General features: G+C 41.2%; 1 protein-coding gene across 4 annotated transcripts; it reads left to right on the forward strand.

The window, feature by feature from the left end:
• Positions 1-1837: 1837 nt before the first annotated feature.
• On the forward strand, positions 1838-21819 carry mpzl1l (myelin protein zero-like 1 like). 4 transcript variants are annotated; one of them, XM_037547373.1, is made up of 6 exons: positions 1838-2023; positions 3591-3763; positions 13756-13966; positions 14074-14203; positions 17752-17857; positions 20014-21819. In XM_037547373.1, the coding sequence occupies exons 1-6, from the start codon at positions 1954-1956 to the stop codon at positions 20113-20115; spliced, it is 792 nt and encodes a 263-aa protein (XP_037403270.1). In that variant the 5' UTR covers positions 1838-1953; the 3' UTR covers positions 20116-21819. The 4 variants fall into 4 exon arrangements, with proteins under 4 accessions (XP_037403270.1, XP_037403269.1, XP_017546883.1 ...); XM_037547372.1 differs by lacking the exon at positions 3591-3763 and adding an exon at positions 11016-11188 and having other exon boundaries at positions 1842-2023; XM_017691394.2 differs by lacking the exons at positions 1838-2023; positions 3591-3763 and adding exons at positions 9875-10065; positions 11016-11188.
• The last annotated feature ends 3862 nt before the right edge of the window (positions 21820-25681 follow it).

Here is a 25681-nt window from a genome sequence, read left to right on the forward strand (position 1 = left end):
GCCCACGACTGCCCCAAGGACTGTGTCTCTTTTATTGGAGTGAAAGCTACAATAGTAAAGACTGTAATGCCTTCAGAACTAACATCAGTGGTGGCATCTGACTCTTCAAGAAATCTTTCTTTGAAACCAGTTCTTTTGAATCAGTTTAACTGATTCACATGAATCAAACTTTTTTAGCACCTATACGATGACTTCAGTGTTACATGCTGAAGACCTATACTGTACAATGTAACCTCTTAAAACCAATCAGAGTCCAATTCTTTGAAACGAAAGAAAGGATCGAATCGGTAAACTGCCGAACTTATCATCACTGCTAGTTGGCGCTGATAGCTACTTTCCCAGACAGACAACTGATCAGATAACACACAGATTAATTGGCTACTAAGGTAATCGAACTAAAGCATTGGAACAGCAGCAGTACGTCTCTTCAGGTGCAGTTTGGACTCTGTTGCTGATCTAAACCACTAAAAGAAAACAGATAGCTTGTTGACCGGCAGCGTTGGCCATGGCCACAGCCACGAACAGCAATCCCTTCATGATTTTACGCTGATTTTATTGAGTAGAAGATGAAATAAAAAAACAAAATCAAGCAAACAAAACTATCACAGTAACTAAATTAAATGGCTAACATTATTCCTTACTTTTATACTTTAGAGTAACTAATGACCCAGCATGTTGTGTTGTTCTTGCCCAGCGTGTGTTCTGTTATATAGTGACCCTGTGCCTATGGATGTGACCCAAATTGGGTTGTTTGTAACCCTGCATTATTTTGAATGTCCTTATTGCTGCTTTCTGCTTTTTGGGAATTGGGTTTGTAAATAATAGCAGAATATTTTGCTCAGTCATTTAACTTAATGCAACTTACCCACAAAACCTTGGTGCGAGCATCTGTTTGTGAGATGCGCTGGAGTGACATCACCCGCGCAACAGACTAGGAGCACTCATTAAACCTGTTTATGAGGAGCCTGGCCACTTCAGGTATGGCCACTTCTTATTTCCCCTGTTATATCAAAACCATGACTGCAAAGCGCTAGAGGGCGCCTGCGAGTGGGTCCTCAAAAAATGTGAGTTAATGAAGCTAAACGGCTAAAAACGTTAGAATAGTTAAAAGTTAAAACAGTTTCTAATCACTTGCCCAGAATGTTTCTTTAATTTCAGAAAGTAGAAGAATGTATTTCACTAAAAAAGCTGAGAAAACATACCTGTAGGTTTCCTTCTTTCTATGGCAAACAGGTTATGGGCATCAGGACGCTAACATTACTGCTACTGATTGCTGATTGGTTGGTAAGCGGAGCGGCTCAGTGGCTGTTTGTGCTCACTGACGTCATGAACATACATGAGGTGCAATTTTAAATTCCTATAACTCGAGTTTAAAAGCTCTTAAAATAAAACAGTGGTGTTAAAATGTTATAGTATTTGTTTTTTTGACATTCTTTTACATTCAACATTCAGCATACAATGTTTAACCATTTATAAACTATAATTTAGCTCAAATGTCAAGCCATTCGTTTTGGACTCGCTCGGGAGCGCCCTCTAGTGTTTGAGAAACCCAGAAGACGTGGCAGAGTGGGAATTCTCCTCTCTACAAGTTCTATGCATGCACTTATGCTTAAGGTTTAAATATTAAACATTTAAATCATTGACACAGTGTCTAAAAGGGACATTACAGACTGCATGCCCATCACCTCCAATTCATTATGCTTTAAACACGAACAGCAGGGGGCGAGCTGACGACATAACTTCCCGTAGCCATTGAAAATAAATCTGAGGCGGGCGACATGCTTTCCAGCTGAAGTCCAACCCCCGAACCAAGTAGAACAGCCAGTGTGAATAATTTCGGGTGGGATTACTCATGTTACTCCTCCTCATGAGACCCCACAGGAGTAACAGTGAGGGCTGTTTAGATGGGTGAACCTCAGAGCTGTGATATTTATGTGTTAGAAGTGCTAGAGGATGGAACCAAGGCTCTCAAAGCCCACGTTTAACAGCTTGTTCTGCATCATTGCAGTGTGGATCACCTCTGGTGAGTTAAAAGCTTGCTTATAGGGTCCGCAACTCAGTCTGTTATAGAACTGTTTTTTAATTAATCAGTAAAATGTTGATAACATATTTGAGAATTCACACATCAACAAAACGTACAGCGATTTAACAGCGCTGACTGGGTTATATTACAATAAGAAACCACTGTAACAGCGAGTGGGTGTTAGAAACTGATATATGTTCCCATTAACGCCGTTATAAAAGTCCTCTACACTGTTTTTCTATCCACATCAGTGTCTTCTATACAGCTCCTGTCTAATGTTCTTCTAGCAGAAGTTTTATGTAGTTTAGAAGTTGAACAGTTATTCAGTAATAAACTTAACAAGAAACAATATTTACTCTAAATTACACAACAGGTAGCTCTGGCCTCGCAAGCTGATTGGTTGAGAGGCGTTCTAACAGTTATATATAGCTTTTCACAACCATGGGGCAAGCAAACTTCAGGTTGGTGTTTGAAGGGCAGGACTGATGTTGTAAAATTATTCCAAGCTTTAGTGGAATCACCCATTAAGAGTTGAATTTGTGTTTTATCAAAGTCCTCATAATGTTTTCCCTTTTGAGAAGGAGTGGTGTGCACTCAAACCGCAGCCCACGGCCGCTGCTGGATCTCCCGGCCGGAGATCCGTTTATCTGCTGGCCCAGGCTCACGACACCGCCCGCCTTGGTGCCCACATCTCCTGAGCTTCTCGGAGGCAGCACAAGCCAGTCACTACAATACAAATACTTGAAACGGCTCTAATTCAGAGATTTAGCAAAGCTTAAAACAGTCGTGTAATATGTTCTACGAAAAATGATCAATAATAGTAATGAATTGATAATAATAAAATACAAAAATGCAAAATATGGTAGGCCAGCAAGAAAATGATTTCACATTTAAGCATCAAACATTAACATTAAGCTTTTGAACAACGGGCAGCACGGTGGCGTGGTGGGTAGCGCTGTCGCCTCACAGCAAGGAGGGCCTGGGTTCGATTTCCCCGGCCGGGTGACCGGGGTCCTCTCTGTGTGGAGTTTGCATGTTCTCCCCGTTTCTGCGTGGGTTTCCTCCAGGTTCTCCGGTTTCCGTCCAAAGACATGCAGTCAGGCCAATTAGACATGCTAAATTACCCCTAGGTGTGAGTGTCTGTCTGTCTGCCCTGCGATGGACTGGCGACCTGTCCAGGGTGTATCCTGCCTTCTGCCCGAAGACTCCTGGGATAGGCTCCAGCACCCCCTGCAACCCTGATGGAGAAGCAGCTTAGAAAATGGATGGATGGATGGCTTTTGAACAGCAAAGTTTATGTCAATGTCCCTGCTGTGCTGAGAAAGACGATCCACTGCTTAAATTATATAAGGTCCATTGATAGTTGAGGCAGAGGATGGTTAGGTAGGTGTGGCTGATAGTATATATGAAATTACTTACCAGCCTCATGCTGTGTAGATTGTCCTCTAGATGTGTCGGTGTCTTTTGTGGGTTAAATATAACCTGTACATATTTTGCATAATAACCCAAGAGGGTTAGTCTAAAGTCTTTTGTACTTACAGGACAATACACTGCATTTCTCCAACAGGAACGTACCCAGCTGCTGCTATAGAAGTCTACACCTCTTCTGAGCTGTTTATAGTGAACAGAACCACTGGGACGCTTAAGTGTTGGTTCAAGTCCACTGAAGTGATCAGCAGTCAAGCATCAGTATCATGGTCCTTCATCCCTGAGGGATCTCCAGACGCCACTGGCGTAGCTGTAAGGCTCCTCTGCTTTTTCCACTATTAACATTTTTATATTCTAAGATCAGAAGTGAAATGAATGAAAAAGCAGGACCTTGTTCAGCACCACATTTGACAGTAAAATTTAAGATTGTCTTTAAATCTCAGCAATTTGAACCTTTGAAACTTACATACAGTGGGTGGCGTATATTGGAGGTAGTGCTTATGGTAATTAGTTCAGAGGTTCATCTTACTGTTGGCTCCATTTGTTTTTCAGATTTTCTACTACTCTGGTGGAAAAGCTTTCCCAGATAGCCCTCAATTCAAGTCCAGGGTGGCATGGGCAGGTGATTTGAACAAAAACGATGCGTCTATCCGTGTCACTCAGATGAAGTTTTTTGACAGTGGAACTTACTCCTGTGACGTAAAGAACCCTCCAGACATAAATGGTAAACCCTCTAAACTCAGGGTTGTGGTGAAAGGTAAGAATAGCTTTTTTCCTTCTTTCTGAGAAGTCAGTACAAGAACGTTTCTCTTGTCATCTGGTTCTGCAGTGCCATCAGTTCTGTGGATCTTTAGTAGCATACTTTTGAGTATTAATGTTTGTAGTAGCATACTTTTAACCATTAATATCAGAAGGCATTAACTCGCGCTTACCATTAAAGAGGTGTGACATTCGCATGGCAGGGCAGGCTACAACAGGCTGTATGTGACAAACATGCAGAGATGTACACAACAGGAAACTGGCCAAGACCACAAACTGAAATAGGTCTGCGCTTAACCGGTAAAACGTGAGGTTTTCGTTAGAACATGAGGTTTTCGCATCCATATATGGTAAACTATATGTCCATTGCACCCACTAAACAGGCACATGTACATATTTAGGTTTAGCTTATACGTACACACACATTCAACTTCAGGGTATAAAAGGAGTCAGAACACATTGGGAGGTCAGAGCTTACTTGGGAGATACATGATGCATGTTCTCTGTTTGTACCCTCTCCAGAATTCTGTAATAAAACTTGTTTCACTTCAGTCTGATATACTTGTCTCAATTTTTTTTGCATCAACGAACAAGCAGGACTGGTTTCGTCCACAGTTCTCTACAAATCAGAAATCTGTACTTCTCTCCATAGAATTCCCTCAGGAAACCAGCCCAAGAAACACTGAAGAATACTGTCTAAGAACTGTTGCCTGAAAGAGTCTTGTTCAGGTGAAAGACATCATCCTGTTGATGTGGTGAAAGAATCTCACCAAATGTTATGTGAAGTTTATGGCTTTTGTTCCTTCAAGCAGGAGAAAGTAATGTTCTTTCTTCCTAAATAAAAGCGTGATGGTTTAGGAAATTGTATATTTTTTTCTGTCAGGTGAAACTGAAAGCAACTGGATAGCGCAGCAAACATTTTCCAAAAGTTGGGATGCTGTGCAGAATGTAAAAATAGAATGCAATGATATGCAAATCACGTAAACCATATTTTTAAAGAAAATACTACAAAAACAACATATCAAGCTTATCATATTGAAACTGAGAAATTGTTTTTTGAAGATTTTGGGACGGGGGCATGTTTTCCATTGTGTTTCATCAGGACTTCTTTTAGCGTTTGGGAACTGAGGAGACTCTGCTGTAGTTTTGAGAGTGAAATGTTTCCCTGTTCTTGTGTGATATGTGAATGTGTGTGTGTGTGTGTGTGTGTGTGTGTGTGTGTGTGTGTGTGTGTGTGTGTGTTTGATATATGATTTCAGCTGCTCAACAGTTCAGGGTCTCATCTGATGCTGCTGTAATACATGCAGAATGTGGTTTGGCATTGTCTTGCTCTTTTTCTCTGAAAAAGACGTCATCTAGATGACAGCATATGTTGCCAAAGCATGTATATGTCATTCAGCATTAATGGCGCCTTCAAACATGTGCACTAATGCACCCCTATACCATCATGAATACTGGCTTTTGAACTGTGTACTGATAACAAGCTGAGGGGTCTTTAGCCCAGAGGACATGTGTCCATGATTTCCCAAAGCAATTTAAGATGTTGTTTTTTCAGACCACAGTTTTCAGACACTTTTCCACTTCCCCTTAGTTCATTTTAAATGAGCTCAGGCCCAGAGAAGGTGGCAGCACTTCTGCATCCTGTTTATATTTGGTTTCTTCTTTGTGTTTGAGTTTTAATACTCAGTCACGTTATTGACCTGTTGCCGATTAACCACCAGGTGTTTTTTTTTTTTTTAGCATTACACAACTGTACCAGCCTTTTGTTGCCTCTATCCCAACTTTTTTGGAACGTGTTGGCATAAAATTCAAAATGGGCATACATTTAAAAAAAACAAAACATTTCTGAGTTTCAGCACTTGATATGTTGTCCTTGTACTATTTACAAGTAAATATATGGTTTAAATGATTTCATCTCATCACATTTTGTTTTTATTTACATTTTACACAACATCGCAAATTTCTTGGAAATGGGGTTGTAAAAGACAAAGGAAATTATTGTCAACAATGACACAATAAAGTTTAAAATATTAAATCCCATTGTTTAAAGATTACATCTTTTTTTTACACCCCCTCCAAAATGGTCAGATGCCAGAAAAGGTTTAATAAAGTCTGAGACATTCTAATTGGGACATTCTACTATGGTGTGTGAGGGAGGGGATAGATAGATAGATAGATAGATAGATAGATAGATAGATAGATAGATAGATAGATAGATAGATAGATAGATAGATAGATAGATAGATAGATAGATTGATTCTTGGAAATGGGGTTGTAAAATACATCAAGCTTTGAAAATATTGAGTTTTCCCGATGACACCTGATTAAATAATACTGTACGTACACTGCAAGTGCTTTATAGATCAGAGGACCAAGCTAACTAAAGAGATACCTTGCTTAGTTGATTCTATGCTAACCAAGTGACCATTTGATAGTGTTCAAAGTAGAGGTACTGGCAGTTTACATACATCTGTAAAATAAACTATGAAAATCAGTAAAGACAAAACCAAAACACAAACAAAACAACAAAATGAATATAAAGACCATTAGCAAATGAAATATTAGTTAACATCTTAACATTCCAGGTTTTTGTTCATTATTTACAAAGGCTTGTTATTCAGTAACTCCAGGGACTTCAGTAGAAACTAATGGAGCTATTCTTAGGGTATAGAAGTGTTCCTCAAATAATCTGGACACGTCATCTTTCAACTAGTTTCACAATAAAAGAAGCCTTCAGTTTCAGTTCCTTAATCACTGCACTGCCCTGTCTGGTAGGATAGAATTAGAATTAGAATAAAAACACTTATCTTGACCTTCTGCTGGACCAACCTCACCCCTTAGGCACTATGATACCCATGAAGAAAAGAAACACAGCACAAACGTATCACAGACTATGTAATAACCAGAGGTGGATGAAGTACACAAATCATGTACTTGAGTTCAAGTAGAGACCCCCAAGGTAAAATATCACTCCAGTAAAAGTAGAAGTTCCTCCCTTTAGACCTCCACCTTGAGTAAAAGTACTAAAGTATTTACCTTCAAATGTACTTAAGTATAAAGTAAAAGTACTAAAAGAGTAATTCTGGCTCTGATGTCCTGTTATCATTTTTATAACCAGACTGGCTTCATGAACTCATTTCAGGTGAAAGTCCTCCAGCGTCTCTCTTGGTAAACCAGTCTTTTAATAGAACGTCATTAATTAGTGACGCTGACGTCTATTAAAATGATCAGAAGCACAAAACACTGAAGGTAAACAGTTTCCATCAGGGAGAACCGAGTGGCTCTGAAATCACTTTTTACACACAAGCAAAGTTTCAGTTTCAGATTTATTTACAACTTAGTTCCAAGTTTAAGTTGAATAAAAACTGGCTTTAAACTCAGGATCACAGATGAGCTCCTTTACTATGTTGATCTGTAGGCGTCTGTTCATAAACATAAACCAGCCCAAACTAATTTACTATAAAATGAAATGGTGTTTGTAGAAATTCAGAAAAAAGCCGCGTCAGTCTCGACTGCATATGTGGACATATTTCTATATTGAGCTCTATTTACACAAAGTTAGGTTAGTTCATCATTTATGTTGAACAGACTCTCCCAAAGTTTTACGCTGCTGCGCTGACGTTGAACCGCGTGCTGCACTGGGTCGGTATGACCAACAGGTCAAAACCAGCTCTAAACAAAGTGACCGCTGGGCCCTGATTGGTGCTCTGGCTTTGCGCTTCTTTCGTTTTGACATGTTACGTTTTTATACACACAGAAACCAAAAGGAACGACAGATTTCTCAAAATGTAGGAGGAAAAAGTCGGATATTAGACTCTGAAATGTAGTGGAGTGAAAGGAAAAAGTCCAGAATAGAGAAACTTAAGTACAGATACATTCCCTGGCCGGGTGACCGGGGTCCTCTCTGTGTGGAGTTTGCATGTTCTCCCCGTGTCTGCGTGGGTTTCCTCCGGGTTCTCCGGTTTCCTCCCACAGTCCAAAGACATGCAGTCAGGCCAATTGGACGTGCTAAATTGCCCCTAGGTGTGAGTGTGTGAGTGACTGTCTGTGTCTGTCTGTCTGCCCTGCGATGGACTGGCGACCCATCCAGGGTGTATCCTGCCTTCCGCCCGAAGACTGCTGGGATGGGCTCCAGCACCCCCCCGCGACCCTGACGGAGAAGCGGCTTAGAAAATGGATGGATGGATGGAAGTACAGATACATGAAAAAAACGACTTAAGTACAGTAATGAATTACATTTACTTAGTTACTGTCCACCACTGATAATAACACAAATCCTAACAGTCTGAATTCTTCGTGGCATGGATTCAGCAAGGTACTGGACACATTCCTTACAGCAGGGGTCGTATCCCAAATGTTAAGAAGAGCTATTTTGTCCTTTTATCAAAAATCTAGCCACCTTGTGAGCCACAACATTTTATGTCTTTTATACCATCTTGGCTGTAAATATGTCTCAGTGTTTGCTAATATCCTAGTATAGGATAAAAAATAATATCAACAAAAAAACACACTTACTTTACTCTGCTTTAACCTTTAGGTCCACTATAGCCTCTTTTCTAACATCTCAGTTAGGAAACTTTACTGCAAAAGTTGAACAGTTTCTAACAGTTTCCAACATTCAAGTTTTAATGACGCAGTTACATTTTGGCGCCTCAGGCACCTTTTCAGGTTGATAAGAAACTTCAGCCTCGCAACCTTTAGGTGTTTGACCGTTTCTGGTTGCAGATTTAATGTATCAGGAAACCAGCTGGAGTGATTATAAACGCAAAGAAGAAATGTTTATCTTAAATGTTTCTCTTTGCCTTGTCATTAGCTACTAGCTAGGCCAGACTGTTGTCTGTGTTGCTGCGTGACCAGAATTCTGAACACCAACCGTCAGGGTGAAGTGTTGGTGAATCAGCAGTTATTCGTTAACACTTGTGTTTGTTTTGAAAAGTTAGAACTGTGTGTTATAACGATCAGCAGAGCTTTATTTTACAGCAAAGAAGGATTGTTTTATTTTTACCTAAAAATCTAGATCTGCTGTAAAGCTGCAACAGGGCAGTAAATGAGTGGCGTGTTGTCGAGCCCTGGCTCAGCTAAAGCCGACTAAACCTTCTTTTCGTAACAACAGTTACGAAACTGTTTTGTGGGCTGGAGGTTAGGGAACTGGCCCTGTGACCGGAAGGTTACCGGTTCAATCAAAAGACTGGTTTACCAAGAGAGACGCTGGAGGACTTTCACCTGAAATGAGTTCATGAAGCCAGTCTGGTTATAAAAATGATAACAGGACATCAGAGCCAGAATTACTCTTTTAGTACTTTTACTTTATACTTAAGTACATTTGAAGGCAAATACTTTAGTACTTTTACTCAAGGTGGAGGTCTAAAGGGAGGAACCTGAACCTCCAATGAACTGCGTCTGCAGTTTGGTCAGTTAACGTTTGCAGCAGCCCATTGATACCAGCTTATGATTACTCTTCATTACTTAGTGAACTGCGGTGCCATTAGTTAGACCTTCTCATCATCCTCTGAGACCAGGTCATGATTTTGAGGTACCACCTCATTATGTGCTATGAAGGTGGTCCGTTTTTTATTTTTACTGGCGGGAATGGGCTTCCATTCATCCCCGTGCAGGAGCCCAGGAGCGTGTGGATGGGTTTTGGGGGGGTTTGGGTCCCTCTAGTGTTTAAACGGCTGCTGTGGGCTCGGAGGCTTCAGGCAGGAACCACAGGAGGACATTCCGGGTGCAGGGTGTAAACACACGGCTTGTACAGAGGTCGGACGTTTATGTGCTGAGAAGGATGGAGCTACGATTCTCCACAACTTCGCATTACCGTGTTTTAGTGTGCTGCTTTTCGATATGCGCCATCCTTGGTAAGTCAGCTGCTCACGATCGGACTCGGCAGCGCTCACTGGCCAACAATGCAGTCCCATAAAACAAGGCGCTAGCGGGGCAGGGAACTGGGCTCATTCGCGCTGGATGTAAATAAAGCCCGGTTAGCTGGCCATAATAGTCGTTTCTGGTCTCGGTTTATATTAAGAGCGGCGTGACGGACAGTCAGTATGCTGTGAAATCCGCCGCTGCGACAGACGAGTGGCGTTTTACTGACTATCTGTCTGCCCACCCTTGTTAGCCAGGTTAGCTGCCTGTGCTAACAAGTTAGCCAGGTTAGCTTAGCGGAGTTGCCGCTGAACTCTTGTGTCCTGGGCGCTTAATTTGACTCGACAGAAGCGGCAAAGCGTGTCACTACTTACATCGTCGCTTAAACGCACAGTCTTAGTAACACCGGACGACTTGGTTCATAACAACGTTAACAAGCGGTCAACTTACGAGCGTAGGCAAGTGCTAGCCTAGCTAACGCTAATAGGAAACACCCGAGCAGCCGTGCTAACTAACCCTAAGTGGGACAGGTTCGTTAACATTGCTCATTTTCACTGGTTCTTGTTACAGTTCGGCTTTCTAAGACCGCGGAAAGAAAGAGGTTCGCCTGTCTGAATAGCGAAGAAAGTCCTGTTTGGTGTTCAGGTAGCAAAATGTGCTCTTTAGCATTCAGGCTCTGTCCTTAGGTTTCATAGTTAGAACCGTCGTAGCCTTATGGTCTCAAGTTAGGTAGAAGACGTGTACATGACAATGGTAACTTAATTTCTCTATTTCTCTATTAAAAGCTGGAGTATGCTCTCACCCCAGCTTCTAACGTCCGAGTAGTGTTTAGCCTGTCATGCGTACTTGGTGGAGAACCTGACCCAAGTCGTCTGTGTTGTGAAGCAGAATAAGTAAAGTATCATCTGCAGTTACTGCCTAAAACCTTATTTTACTCCAACAGGAACGTACCCAGCTGCTGCTATAGAAGTCTACACCTCTTCTGAGCTGTTTGTAGAGAACGGAACCACTGGGACGCTTAAGTGTTGGTTCAAGTCCACTGAAGTGATCAGCAGTCAAGCATCAGTATCGTGGTCCTTCATCCCTGAGGGATCTCCAGAAGCCACTGGCGTAGCTGTAAGGCTCCCTTTTTGTTTTCTTTTCGTTTTCTTGGTAATACGCATCGCGCTGTGATGTTGGATGGCATTTTTTTTGAAAGTCTGAAAGCATTTGGTTTGTGGAAGTAGCTTCATTTCCACCACATTATAAGACAATCGTACTGGCTTGCAGTCATAGTTTGGCATAAGTACATTTTGGGCTGACTTGTGTTGTAAGAGCCCTTAGTGAAATTGTGTATGCATCACTTGTTACAGCCTGTTCCATATGAGCCACACATTTCCGTTTTAGCAGACCTTAAATAATTAGACAGTTGGATGTGTAGTTCTGTCCTGAGAAGCTTTGTGCTGTTGCGTTATTAGTTCCTGCACAAGAAACAATTTACATTTATGGCACTTGGCTGACGCTCTTATCCAGAGCGACTTACAGTTTGTTCAGTTTACACTGGTAGGTGCAAGTAGTGTTAGGAGTCTTGCCCAATGACTCTTATTGGTATAGTGTAGGGTGCTTGTCCAAACAGTGTAGAAGGCAGAGGCGTTACCCGCTACACTAACCAACCACCAAACAAAAGGTCTGCATTTGATTTGAGGTGCGTCATTTGCACCTTCAGGCTGTTTTAGCAAAATACATAGTGAAGTGTCTTATGGGTGGATGATTAACTTGTACCAGGGTGAAGGAAAGAGGAAACCTGTGCGAGAATGATGGAAAGAGGAAGGCGTTTGATAGGGGGATTACTCCAAAGCAGAACTGCCAGTCTGTGATATGTGGTGGAAGAGGCACTGAAACTGGCCACTCGAATTTCCTGATGATTTGCCTGACAAACCTAATAGCATCAGGACAGAATCTGAAACGTGCTGGACTAAAGCACATTAACTGCTGGAAAACAGACAAATTGTCCAGTGCTTTCACTGTAGACTTGCGCCTTAAGCGGCTGTGGACGCTTCTGGACAAGTAAATCCCAGATTCAGGAGGCTGAACGGACCTTTCTGAACTTGTTGGCTTATATTTGTGGTCTTGTTCATACCAGTTTAATCAAAATTTTTGTTTATCCTGAAGTCTTCAACTGAAGTGTGGTGAGCTTTACCTGCCTCAGAAAATGTAGATATGTTTACGTCTTTGTGAAACAGTGGGTGGGGAAAAAAATATCATGTTGCACCTCGTCCTTATTCCACCCCCACCTGTCATTGTTCAGGATTCTCAGCTGATTCACAAACCCGCTCTTACAGTGTGACTGACTCAGGAAAACATCACAGTGTAGAAAGAAAAGGCAGTGCAATTTTGGATTCGTGTTGGCTTTGAAGAAGGCAGGACTGAAGGGGTTTGCTGATGTTTGAGTTATGGACAAAATCCTGCGTAGTCAATCCAGTGCAGTTGTCACCTCAAATTAAAGCCAGCCATACACCGCACGATTTTAGCCTGTGTTTAAGTGCGATTTGGTGGGAGCCGACTCAGTTTTATGATCGGGCTGAATTTCAGCTTCATCGGCTGTCGTTTTCCATGCAGTGTGAGAGGGGAAACGATGCCAGATTAACTGCCCAAACGAGCTCCGATTGAGCAGTCAGATGATTGGATGCATTACTGACATGTCATAAAGTTCCTATATGGAGACATTTGCAGCACCAGCGTCTGTGTGTGCCGACTTTGCCGACTGAGTTTAGTTGAGTTGCGAGGTATAAGTAAACAGTGATTTCTTGTCTTTGTAGTGCTGTCTATTCTGTAGACCGCCTGGTCTTCAGCTTCAGCGCACAGTTTAGCACAAGTTATCAAAGCTGTTGTAGCAGTTGGTCAGTGGCTGAATCTCACATGGTCCCGACTTCCTATGTAATGCATTAAATTCTGGCTTCTAAACCAAAATAGTGCAACGTTTGTCCAGTATCGATCTGCGCACACATGGCTGAATCTCAGAAGGCTATTTATTAGTCATGTGATGCACTTTCTGGGTGCAGGAGCAACTATTTTAGGATGTGGTGCTCTATGTAGGGAGCAGAGTCACTTCAAATATCATAGCCAATGTTTTGATCAAGACATCGGCGGTGCAGGGTGGTGTTTTGAATGAAACAGGTTTATTGTAGACCGAGCTGACTGTAGGCTATGTTTCACATGCAGGGTGAGCACCCATGTCATGTCATATCAGTCGGACCGAGTGTTTCCGTGCAGTGTGAGAATATAAATCGCAGGCTTTGGTCGAACACGGTCAGCAGTTCAAACGCACAGTATGAGTTTTCACCAAGGAACAAGATTGCAGTGTGTGCCTGGCTTTAGGTGGATATTGTGCAGTTTAACTTTCTCAACACTCTCTTGTTGGTGGTGTTGTGTATCTCTCTCTCTCTCTCTCTCTCTCTCTCTCTCTCTCTCTCTCTCTCTCTCTCTCTCTCTCTCTCTCTCTCTCTCTCTCTCTCTCTCTCTCTCTCTCTTTTTTTTAATCACTGTAAATCTCATGTCTTGAAGTGCAGAGGTGTGCGAAAACAGGTGTCACTGTTAAAATACCTGTTTTCTTGTGACAGTGTCTTTTGATATAAATGTCAAGAAAAGTTTAGTAAACGGAGGTTAAGAGGTTCATCTTTCTGTTGGCTCCGATTGTTTTTCAGATTTTCTACTACTCGGGTGGAAAAGCTTTCCCAGATAGCCCTCAGTTCAAGGCCAGGGTGGAATGGGCAGGCGATTTGAACAAAAAAGACGCGTCTATCCGCGTCACTCAGATGCAGTTCTTCGACAACGGAACTTACTCCTGTGACGTAAAGAACCCTCCAGATATAAGTGGTAAACCTTCACTGACTAAACTCAGGGTCGTCATGAAAGGTAAGCAAACTTTGTTTTTGTTTTTTCCTCCTTGCTCAGTCGTAGATCTTTGTAGTTCTCTAGTGCCGTTTTTCCCGTTTTCAAGATATCTGCATTTCTGTCCACAGAAGCACTCCCTCAGACCAGCCCAGCAGTCATAGTGGGCGCAGTCATCGGTGCAATCATTGGAGTCATCATCATCGCTTTTGTTGCATATCTGCTAATAAGATTATTACCGTCCAATCATGATTATGAAGGGTAAGCTCTTCCCAGTTGATTTAAACTGTGATATTTAAGACTTTATTACAGGTATGTTAGTATAGAGGCTCCACATATTGAGGCTTGTATTAATAGGGGGCTTGTGTGGGTAAAGCAGGCTTTGCACAGACTCTCCTCCATACATGAGGTTATGAAATGTCTTCGCGGTAATGATAAGAGTGATTTGAAGACCTGTGTAAAATCTGGGTTACTTAAACAAGTCACTCTCTGAACTAACTCTTCCTGATGTCCCACTTACCCAACTAACTCCTGCACTTTGTGGCAGGGTGGAAAGAAAGCATGAGGTATTGCAGAAGTTAGCTAACCCAAGTAAAACAAGCTAACCTGTTTTTGGATTGTGTTGCTTTGTTTTTATGGCTAATAACCAAAGCATAAACATAGGGGTTCCTAACATCTGCTTGAGTTTTCCACAAAATGACATGCTTTACTGTGATCATGTGGACCACATTCAGTGCTGATTCCTGCCGAAGGTCGTTTGTGGCAGCTGTGTCTGTAGCACTTACGACACAACTCTTAGCCAAACGGGTTGATGCATCGTCCTCATAAGATGTCATTTTTTAGACGTTGAGTCTTAGAAAGACATTGAGTCCAGTAGCATGCTTAACATTTCTAGGTCGTTGTGTGTTTCTTCGTGTGTGTTGTGAAATGTCATGCATCATCCAGCATCTGTATGTTCATTATTCATTAACACAGCCTCTTCCTAATGTCCAGTAAGCCTGCTGCTTTCTGTTCTTCTGTGCCAACACATGCACTAACCCTTGTGTGAGCAAGCATAACATAACACGAGAAACCCGATGAAAAATCCAGACATTAATTGCTGCAGCAGGCAGTCTTAATTGTTGGTTGTGCCAAGGATTTTGAAAAGCAGTAGTGTTTTAGTAAAGGGTGTTTACTGTCTATAGGGGTGGGCAATATGGCACTGTTATCATGGTAAATTAAATCACAATGTGCTTTCCCAACCACATCACAGATTAGCCCATTATGCCATTATCTGACTGAGCTGTTAGATTTTTTCCCCCTAGTCCTTCGTCAATGGGCCTCATTATTGAAGTAAGCTGCAAGCAAATTGAGTGAAATGAAATGGACCTTACCAAAAAATTATAATCCCCATCTATGAATTACTAAGAGCTGCTATAATGCCTCAGATTCGCTGACAAAACCAAATAGAAAGCCTTCAGCCATGCTTTCCCAAAACAAATTAAAGAAAGGAATTTTTATTATTATTATTAAAATAAAAAAAACTTCTTGTTGAGGTTGATTTGTGCCCATGCACTATATAAAACTGAAGTAACCTAACTGTTTTAAAATGTAGGTTTAATGAATGTAAAATGAATAAGTTCACGTTTTAGTTAATTGTGTTAACCGCATAAACATGTCGGACCTTAGACCAGGCTCAAAGGAACCTGCTCGTTTAAATCTCCAGAGGAGGAATGTTGTGTGCGTGTCCCAGTTGGCAACGGTACAATTATTTTATCCTGTTCAGCATGTAGAACTGGAGCTCCATGAGGTAGTGGTTGAAATCTTCTCCAACAAATGGGACCCTCAAATAAAAAACTGCTTTCTTCAAAAAAATGTAAAAATTGCTTTATTATTCATTACTAGCGCTGCTCTGTAGGCGACCCGGCCCGTCTGCAGTGACAGCAGAGCAGGGTAAAGTTTAGCTCCTCACTGCTGGGCTTTAGTTACATTTAGGGCATCATACGCCTTCAAAGAGGGAGTTTAAGACCGTTATTTATTATTGTCCACCGCCAATTCTTTGGTGATATGGTGCTGAAGTCAGATATTCACCAGCTTCTTGTCTGAATTTTCCCATTCCACCTTAAATGGTGCCGCAGTTACATTCTGGCGCTTCAGAACAGCTGGACTATTTAAGGTGGAACGGGAAGGTTGAGTAGCTACACTTTAGCATACTTTAAGCGATTTATTTATTTGTTTGTATGCTTGTTACAAAGTAAATGACCGTAATACACTAAAACAACATTAAACTAAGATAATACAGTGGTTATTGTAATTTTTTTACAGAGAAAATTTTCACATTGGTGGGTTTTTCCTTTTTTCTCTCATCACCACTCTGGAGTGTGACTCTGAAAACCCTCTATATAGGCCATATAGCCCTAACACTTAGCCCTACCCCTCTATCTCAACAAAAATTGGGACACCCTAACCCTAGACATGAACATGAGCAAAAGGGAGCACTAAGGGCTCAGTGGAAGGCCGAGGAGTGAAGTGGGATCAGGCCTTTTCAATAATAAACGGCAGCTGATTTGACAAAAGTGAATAAAATTCTCATCATTTTTGCCTTCGGTAGAGGATGTTTGTTACATCAGATCAACACAACAGTGTTCAGACATTGTATTATTAATAGAAAAGTGAAAACAAAACGACACTTTTTGCTTTGGCCTTACAGAGTAAACCTACAAGTTTGGGAAACATGTTAAATGTGCCAGATTACTTTTTTTTTTTTTTTTTTTTTTAAAGTTGTGCCATTTCACTGGTTTACTAGTTCACATTTCCACTGTCCTTATACTGTAATTAGGCATGGCTATCAGTATAGGTGAACACAAACCATTTACAGACTTGTTTAGAGTATGTTCAGTTAAATTCAGTTCATTTTCCTGCCAATATTATTGCTGAATGGCCTGTTCAGGCCTGTAAATACTCCAAACACAGCCAGTGAACTTCCAGTTTCCAGTTCGTGACACTGTTTGTCAGCACTGAGGCTTAACCAGCAGGGTAATTCCGAAAGACTGACTTATATTTAAGATCATTTCTACTGTATTATAGCCTATCAGGCGGTGCTCTAAATAATGACCGATAATGAAAAGGAAACTGAAACTGTTTGCTTTCTTTCATTGCGACTACCGTGTTTACTTCTTAAGCTTTTGAAAACTTTAGTCAGTTGATCTTTGTATCAAAATCAAAATGCAATCCTATCAGTTTTCTCTTTTTTTTTTGGGAAGGTTTAAGTGGTTAAGTGGTTTGTGATTTGCGTAAAAAAATCATTCTGCTAGTCTTTCAAGAATGAGGCTCATTGTAATTATACTGTTGTTAGCAAACCTTCGAAAAACCAAATATTATACTTGATTTCAAAATGTATAGCAGTTATACATTTTTGCTGTATCGCCCACCCCTATCCAAAACAAGATGCTCATGTTAGGACTTCAGCAGCGTTTTCATCCGTTCCTCCTGATAGCGGAGATAGAAAAGCAGAGAACTGTTTCAGAAGTAAGAGTTCTCAGGATTATCTGCACATGTGAAACCAGCTTGCTGCTAGAAATACTTTAGACAGTAGCTATTAGCAGGTTGTTCCTTTGGTTTACTGTCCATGTTTTTCACAGAGTGCGCCAAAGTCCATGTTGCTTTTTGTCATTTTTTTTTTCCCCATCTCATTTGTGTCTGTCTCCATCTTTCTCTCCATCGGTGTGTGCTTGTATGTATGTGCGCGTGGGCCGTTGTCTGTGTCGTCATCGCTGCCCGGTCATCTCACACACATGAAAATGGCTCTGGCTGAAACCTGGCTGCCGCAGCTGCACCTCGATAGAGAGTGTAAGCACGCAGCCGGCTCGGCCGGGGAAGAAAGCTGAGTCCAGCACGGAGGGCTCACGCTGTAGCAGCCCCTCAGCCCCTGTACAGGTACGAGTGTGAGTGGTGACAGGGGAGGGGTGTATGAATGAGAGAGAGAGAGAGAATCTGAATGCATGGCTGGGTTGGATTGGTAGGACTGTACAATATGCCAGCACTTGATTTATCACAAGAAAAGTCTGCTGTATGATGTAGCAAAAGCATACAGTGACAGGCATTCACCCAGTCCCAAGAAATATCAGGAGGGTTTTGCGGGTCTTAAGTGTTTTGCCATATCATTTGCAGCAGTGTCATTTTGTGTTTTGTGCATTTTGTGCATTTTGTGCAGTCCATGTGTGTTTGTTTGCGTACGTGCGCAAGTCCCCCACACTGCCCTGTGTGCAGCGTGTGCTGGAGCTTGAGTAAAGTGCCATTTTGTTGTTGTACATGTTTTTCCCCCACCTACAGAGATGAGTTACAACATGCCAGTGGTAAGGTCCAACAACAAACAGACATTTCTGCTGTTACAGTATTACAGGCAGTTTTGAATAAGAAGCTTTCATAAATGTCTCAGTTTTCATGTATGGATGTTTCTGCAATTACAGGCCTGTTTAGGTCCTGGCAGCTCATTTTGGAGAATACAGTCGTTTTGAGTGGTTAAATTTATTTTTTTTTAAGTGAAAGAGGAAACAAAACCTAATTCCGGACACCTTTCTGGTTCTCTAACTGAATAGAACTGGTTAGACGGGTCAAGAATCGTCATTAGAAGTTTCGGTTGATCTCAATTCCAGAGCGTAATACGTTTTCTGATTTTCTCACATTCAACAAACAGAGGACCCTCTAAGCAGTTGGCTGAGGAGCTTAAAATGAACTGATACCTTATGCAGTGCCCCTCACTTGATCTAGTAGATCTTAAACTATAAGCATCTGCAAAGTTCCTCAAATATAAAGTAACTCTCCATTAACATTTAGATTTGATATAATAATTTGCTACATTTATTTTTTTTTATTTCGTCTGACAAAATATGTTGGCCATGGGTTCCCAGACCTTTGCTTGCAACTGTGGTGGAGGCAAAGAGCACCTGGAAAAAATTGAGGGAAAGCTAATTTTGTATTCACAGTATTTGTTTCATATTTCCTACCCTTGGCTCTTATGAATGTGTTTTGAGTTAGATTTTAAAGCAGTTTAATGTTTAAGCTAGATTTGGATATATTAGAAGTTATCAGTAGTGACAGGCCGTGTTATTTGCCTATAAAAACAGTGAAAATATCTGTACTGTGACGTCCACAGCCGAGATTCGCTGTGAAGACCATTAAATGCAGTTTGAGTTTGGTTATCTTCTTTACGGATTCTGGGATTTGAGAGATATTTTAGGACAATTTGGATAACTAGAACTGGCAGTAGTTGCTGAAACACCCATAGATGTATCTAAACCAGCCTCTTCATTAAGTACACCTACCTTGTATCTACACCTACTATCTAGGTGCACTTTCTGTAGTTCATCTGTTTCTCTGATACTTTATTAGCCCTGTTTTACCCTGTTCTTTAATGGTCAGGACCACCACAGAGCAGGTACTGGGTGGTGGATCATTCCCAGCACTGCAGTAACCCTGACCCACGTCAGGTGGTTGTGGTGTGTTAGTGTGTTGTGCTGGTATGAGTAGATCAGAACACTGTGCTCTTGTCATCCACTCGTACCTTGTTGGTCCAGCTTAAAGATGTAAAGTCAGAGACGACAGCTCATCTGCTGCTGCAGTTTGTGTTGGTCATCCTCTAGTCCTTCATCAGTGGTCACAGGACGCTGTTGGCTGGATGTTTTTGGTTGGTGGACGGTTCTCAGTCCAGCAGTGATTCTGAGATGTTTAAAAACTCCAGCTGTGTCTGATCTACTTGTGCCATCACGCTAACATGCAGTCACCACGTCAGTGTTACTGCAGCGCTGAGAATGACCCACTGCCCAAATATGCTCTTTGGGGGTCCTGACCGCTTAAGAGCACAATAAAAAGGGGCAAAAAAAAAGTATGAAAAGAAACAGATGAACTACAGTCTACAGTGTGTAGGTTGTAATGAAGCCGACCTTGTTTGTGGATTTTCTTTCTTTTTTTTCTTCTTTTTTTTCCTTCCTCCCTTATTTTTATTTATTTTTTTTTTTTATGCATGTGCTGGATGTAGCTCTTGCTGATCTGCTTCTCTTTCCTCTTCTCTTCCTCATCCCCTTTTTTCTCAGGGACCGGTGATATACGCCCAGCTGGATCACTCTGGCAGCAAGAGTCAGAACTCCTTCCACAAGATGGAGCCCGTGGTGTATGCTGACATCCGTAAGAACTAGAGAGAGGGAGAGAGAGCGCCAGAGTAGAGAGGGCAGTGATCAAACACCTCCAGCAAAACTCTGTTCTGAAATGTTTTCATAGGTTTTTTTTTTTTTTCTTTCTTCTTTCTCCCCTGAATGAATGACAATGTCACATGGAAGTCCTATCTCACATGTGCAAAGGCTTCAGAACGGCTTAGCGTAGTTAATATCATGAAAAGAAAAATCTATTCCAGAATGTACAGTTACTCCAAACGTCATCAGCTTTGCCCCGCTTGTCATCGCATGTAGCTGACCATGCTACCTCCTTCACCTATCAGATTTCAGAAATGAGGGTACCAAAACTTCAGGGACGATGTTCCTTTTACTGCCGCTGTGCCACTTATGATTAAAACGAGACCCAAAAGGTGCCACATTTTAACATTTGTTAAATGTATGTGTTGTAAATGTCTTATTGACTCAGTAGTGTAATGACGTAATAGTGATAATGAGCGTTATAGGCTAGTTTCTATTACTGACTTCAGCAGGGCAGCCGCTCAGACCACAGCAAAAATAGGTCAAAACACAAGCTTTTAACTTCACAGTACGGATGGAGCAAGTAGTGTTGTACAGATAAAGGTCTTCGTGCTGTGTTGCATGGAATTTGATTCGACGCTGACGGTTGGCAGTGCTTCTCAACCTTTTTGTATATTTTTTTTTTTTTGTATAAATATTTTAAGGATAAAGTTTTGAGCCAGTTTTCAAGATCCAGATTAAGCTTAGTCTTGAACTAAAAAAAAATGTATAAATAAAAAAAAAACCACGTCTGCATTATAGCGTACTCAAAGATGAGGCTTAACGTGCGTCTGGAAAAGTGGTCCTGTCAGCAGCCTTACTGTTACATCCAAAAGCTTTTTTATTATTTTATTTTGCACTTGAATTTTGCAAGTGCTTGGCCAAAATGTTTCAATCGACACTTGCGTTTTACAAATTCCTCCAAAGCTTGTCAGTCATTTCTAGTTCTCGGGAAGACATTGGTGCACTCATTATACTGTGTAACTGACTTTTTTTGTTACATGCCAAAACATTTGCCTTTGGGAATTAAGCATTCCATTGTTGTTGTTGTTGTTTTTTATTGTTCCACTTCTAAGTCTTAAATATTTTGCACATTGTTGGAGGGTTGCAGTTAGATTTTGTGTGTAATGTTTTATTTTATTATAATTTTAGAAAGGGCGAACACTAATGACGGCGAGCGTTACCAAAACTACGACATTCCTTACAGTTGACACGATGCTGGACCTTTCTGTCATGCAGTCTTGTGTTTGTAGTAGCATGCGTGTATAGGTTATTTTTCTATTTTAAAAGCTTTTGTTGCCTACTAAATCTGACAGTCTTACACCGACAAATTTATGCTCTTAAGAGTGCAGTTTACAGAAGCGTTGCGTTGTTCAAATGTGCCTGTTCTGCAAGGGTACTTTATGTAATATTGTACTTTTGGCTGGAAAGTATGCATTGTGTCTTACAGCATGTTTTGACTTCAAGCACTATCATCCTTACGTTTCCTGTAGAGAAAAAGTGAAATAATGCAGGACGTGACCATTCGTTTTTAAAACTGGAACGTTGTGAATTAGTGCCTTTCACATTTCATGTACTAACTCGGTCATCTGCCACAGGCTCTGCGTATGTTCTACCCACTTTTATTTTGTATATGAATCTGTTGTATCTGTCTAATTTTTATATATATATATATATAAAAATCAGATTAGACCTAATTCAGCCTTTTGTCATCTTTACTGCCGATCTGTGTAAATAGTCTGTGTCCATGTCAGAACTGTTACCCACAGTTCTCATATTGGTGCTTTTGATTTGGTTTATTTTATAATTTTTTTTATTTATTAATTTATTTTATTTTTATTCTGACCAAGAGTGCCCCAGATTCTGTGCTGATAGATGGTAGATGAATGTACTAAGAAGTTCCACTTTTTTTCCCCTCTAAAAAACAAGGGCGCACTGATAGGAGAATTGTGATGCCAATACTTAATATTTTTTCATGTAAATACACTATATTGCCAAAAGTATTCACTCACCCATACAAAATCACCAAGCGCAATGCAAAGCGTGGAATGCAGTGGTGTAAAGCGCCGACACTGGACTCTAGAGCAGTGGAGACGTGTTCTCTGGAGTGACCAATCATGCTTCTCCATCTGGCAATCCGATGGACGAGTCTGGGTTTGGCGGTTGCCAGGAGACGGTACTTGTCTGACTGCATTGTGCCGAGTGTAAAGTTTGGTGGAGGGGGGATCATGGTGTGGGGCTGTTTTTCAGGAGTTGGGCTCGGCCCCTTAGTTCCAGTGAAAGGAACTCTTAAAGCTTCAGCACCAAGAGATTCTGGACAGTTTCCTGCTCCCAACTTTGTGGGAACAGTTTGGGGACGGCCCCTTCCTGTTCCAATGTGACTGCACACCAGTGCCAGTTGGTGTGGAAGAACTTGGCCTGCGCAGAGTCCTGACCTCAACCTGGTAGAACACCTTTGGGATGAATTAGAGCGGAGACTGTGAGCCAGGCCTTCTCGTCCAGCATCAGTGTCTGACCTCACAAATGTGCTTCTGGAAGAACGGTCAAAAATTCCTGTAAACACTCCTAAACCTTGTGGAAAGCCTTCCCAAAGTGTTGAAGCTGTTATAGCTGCAAAGGGTGGGCCGACATCATATTAAACCCTATGGATTAAGAATGAGACGTCACTCGAGTTCATATGCGTGTGAAGGCAGACGAGCGAATACTTTTGGAAATATTGTGCACTTTTAACTGGGATTTAAGCTATTCTGTAGTTCATAACTGTAACCATCAGCTATTCTTTCTAAAGAGGTTATCCTGAACTCCAGACTCTGGATGAAACAAAAAAAAATTAATACAGCAAAAACACTGTAAATGATGTTTTAGTGTAAGCAGGTTAAATGCGTTTTAAACGGTACCGAGCCTTTTTTGTTTTGTCATGGCTGAAGAAGCAGCAGTGTTTCAGGTCGGGTGCCAAACATTCCCCAGATACCCGCTTCAAACCGGAAAACCATCTCGGACATGCGAGTTACGTGGATCGTATTTACTCTTCCAGTGAAAAAGACCGGCTGGACAGGTCACTGTGGCATGCTCAGTACTGTTCTTCTTCCTTTTTTTTGACTGAAATTTCTCAGGAAGACAAAAGGATGTTTTGAGCAAGTTAATTAGTCTTTATCAGATTTTGCATGCCTCTGTTTCGAGATGCTTTGTTTACACAGTCTGAACTGTGTTTTGAGCCCCATTAAGTGCTGTCCAGTATGTTGTCTTGTCTTCCGTACAAAAGATGAATAATTTGATTTTTCAGTGTTTGGCTTTGAAACTCAGCACTGAAAAGAATTCCTTACACTCATAGACTGAAGCACTGACTAACTTCATATTCTTATTAATATTTTTGTTATGATTTTGAAGTCTAATGTAGCTTTTCCTGGCATAAATCTCCAGGCCTAATCAGTCTTGACACTGGCCCTGGTCTTTTTGACAGTGGCCAAATCAAGTCAAAGCATAAACACTACATTTTGGCTGCTGTTCATATATTTATCTCGGGTAAACCTTATCATCCGAAAACTCTCTGATGGCAGAAAATACGGATGCTTGTGCTGATTACCTCTTCCAATGAAGAATCCACAAAGAACTGGCTGGACCGGTTGCCTTTTTGAAGTTCCTCAACACTCTTTTGTCCTTCACTGTAGAATTTCTTTGGAAGGATAAAGATCAACTCCACAAGCTAAATGACCTGGTTCGGATTACATCTACAGCTTCCAGCCAATTGTATTGCCGCACATTTGGACCAATGTGGGAGGAGCGCCAGATCTGTTTTAGTAGAGCAGATCAAGCTGAATCCTGCCTACATTCCGAAACATCTTCAGTGGAAAATCAGCACTAGGCCTTCTGACGTGTTCATCAGTTATGTGCCCTAAAGAACTTAAGCGCTGTTATTTTGGTGTCTGTAACAAACCACCAATTAGCAAAGACAAACACTGGACACGTTCCTTGTACTCCTGTTCCTTGTTCCTTGAAGTCAAACAGGAAACAGAACGTGTTCTTTTGGAGAAGCTAACAGGCAGGTGCTGCGATCAGAGATTAGGCTGGAAAAAGTATGCAAGTAGCTCTCAAGCTAATATAATTTTATATACAGCAGGAGAAATAAATATTGAACACCACCAATTTTCTAAGTAAATATATTTGTGAAGGTGCTTATTGACATGAAGTTCTCACCAGATGTCAGGAACAGCCATCCAATCCACACGTGCAAAGAAATCAAACCATAGATGTCCATAAATTATGGCTAATGATGAGAAAGGACACAGGGAAAAAGTATTGAACACATGAAGAAAGAGAGGTCCATGGAAAGCCATGACACCAGCTGACTTCTATAGAAGTAGATGTCAGCTGTACATCTGTGGATGAAGTACACAAATCATCTACTTGAGTTCAAGTAGAGACCCCCAAGGTAAAATATCACTCCAGTAAAAGTAGAAGTTCCTCCCTTTAGACCTCCACTTGAGTAAAAGTACTAAAGTATTTACCTTCAAATGTACTTAAGTATAAAGTAAAAGTACTAAAAGAGGAATTCTGGCTCTGATCTGGTCCTGTTATCATTTTTATAACCAGACTGGCTTCATGAACTCATTTCAGGTGAAAGTCCTCCAGCGTCTCTCTTGGTAAACCAGTCTTTTAATAGAACGTCATTAATTAGTGACGCTGACGTCTATTAAAATGATCAGAAGCACAAAACACTGAAGGTAAACAGTTTCCATCAGGGAGAACCGAGTGGCTCTGAAATCACTTTTTACACACAAGCAAAGTTTCAGTTTCAGATTTATTTACAACTTAGTTCCAAGTTTAAGTTGAATAAAAACTGGCTTTAAACTCAGGATCACAGATGAGCTCCTTTACTATGTTGATCTGTAGGCGTCTGTTCATAAACATAAACCAGCCCAAACTCATTTACTATAAAATGAAATGGTGTTTGTAGAAATTCAGAAAAAAGCCGCGTCAGTCTCGACTGCATATGTGGACATATTTCTATATTGAGCTCTATTTACACAAAGTTAGGTTAGTTCATCATTTATGTTGAACAGACTCTCCCAAAGTTTTACGCTGCTGCGCTGACGTTGAACCGCGTGCTGCACTGGGTCGGTATGACCAACAGGTCAAAACCAGCTCTAAACAAAGTGACCGCTGGGCCCTGATTGGTGCTCTGGCTTTGCGCTTCTTTCGTTTTGACATGTTACGTTTTTATACACACAGAAACCAAAAGGAACAGCAGATTTCTCAGAATGTAGGAGGAAAAAGTCGGATATTAGACTCTGAAATGTAGTGGAGTGAAAGGAAAAAGTCGCCCGAAATGGAAATACTTAAGTACAGATACAGAAAAAAAACTACTTAAGTACAGAAACTAATTACATTTAGACAAGCCTGTGAAATCCTGGGAGACTATAGTCGCTCAAATGAGACCACAATTGAACTCTTTGGATGCCATAATACACACCATGTTTAGAGGTCAAAAGGCACTGCATATCGCCCCAAAAACACCACACCAACAGTGAAGTTT

The sequence above is a fragment of the Pygocentrus nattereri genome, chromosome 18 (genome assembly GCF_015220715.1).
Source record: "Pygocentrus nattereri isolate fPygNat1 chromosome 18, fPygNat1.pri, whole genome shotgun sequence".
Taxonomy (NCBI): Eukaryota; Metazoa; Chordata; class Actinopteri; order Characiformes; family Serrasalmidae; genus Pygocentrus; species Pygocentrus nattereri.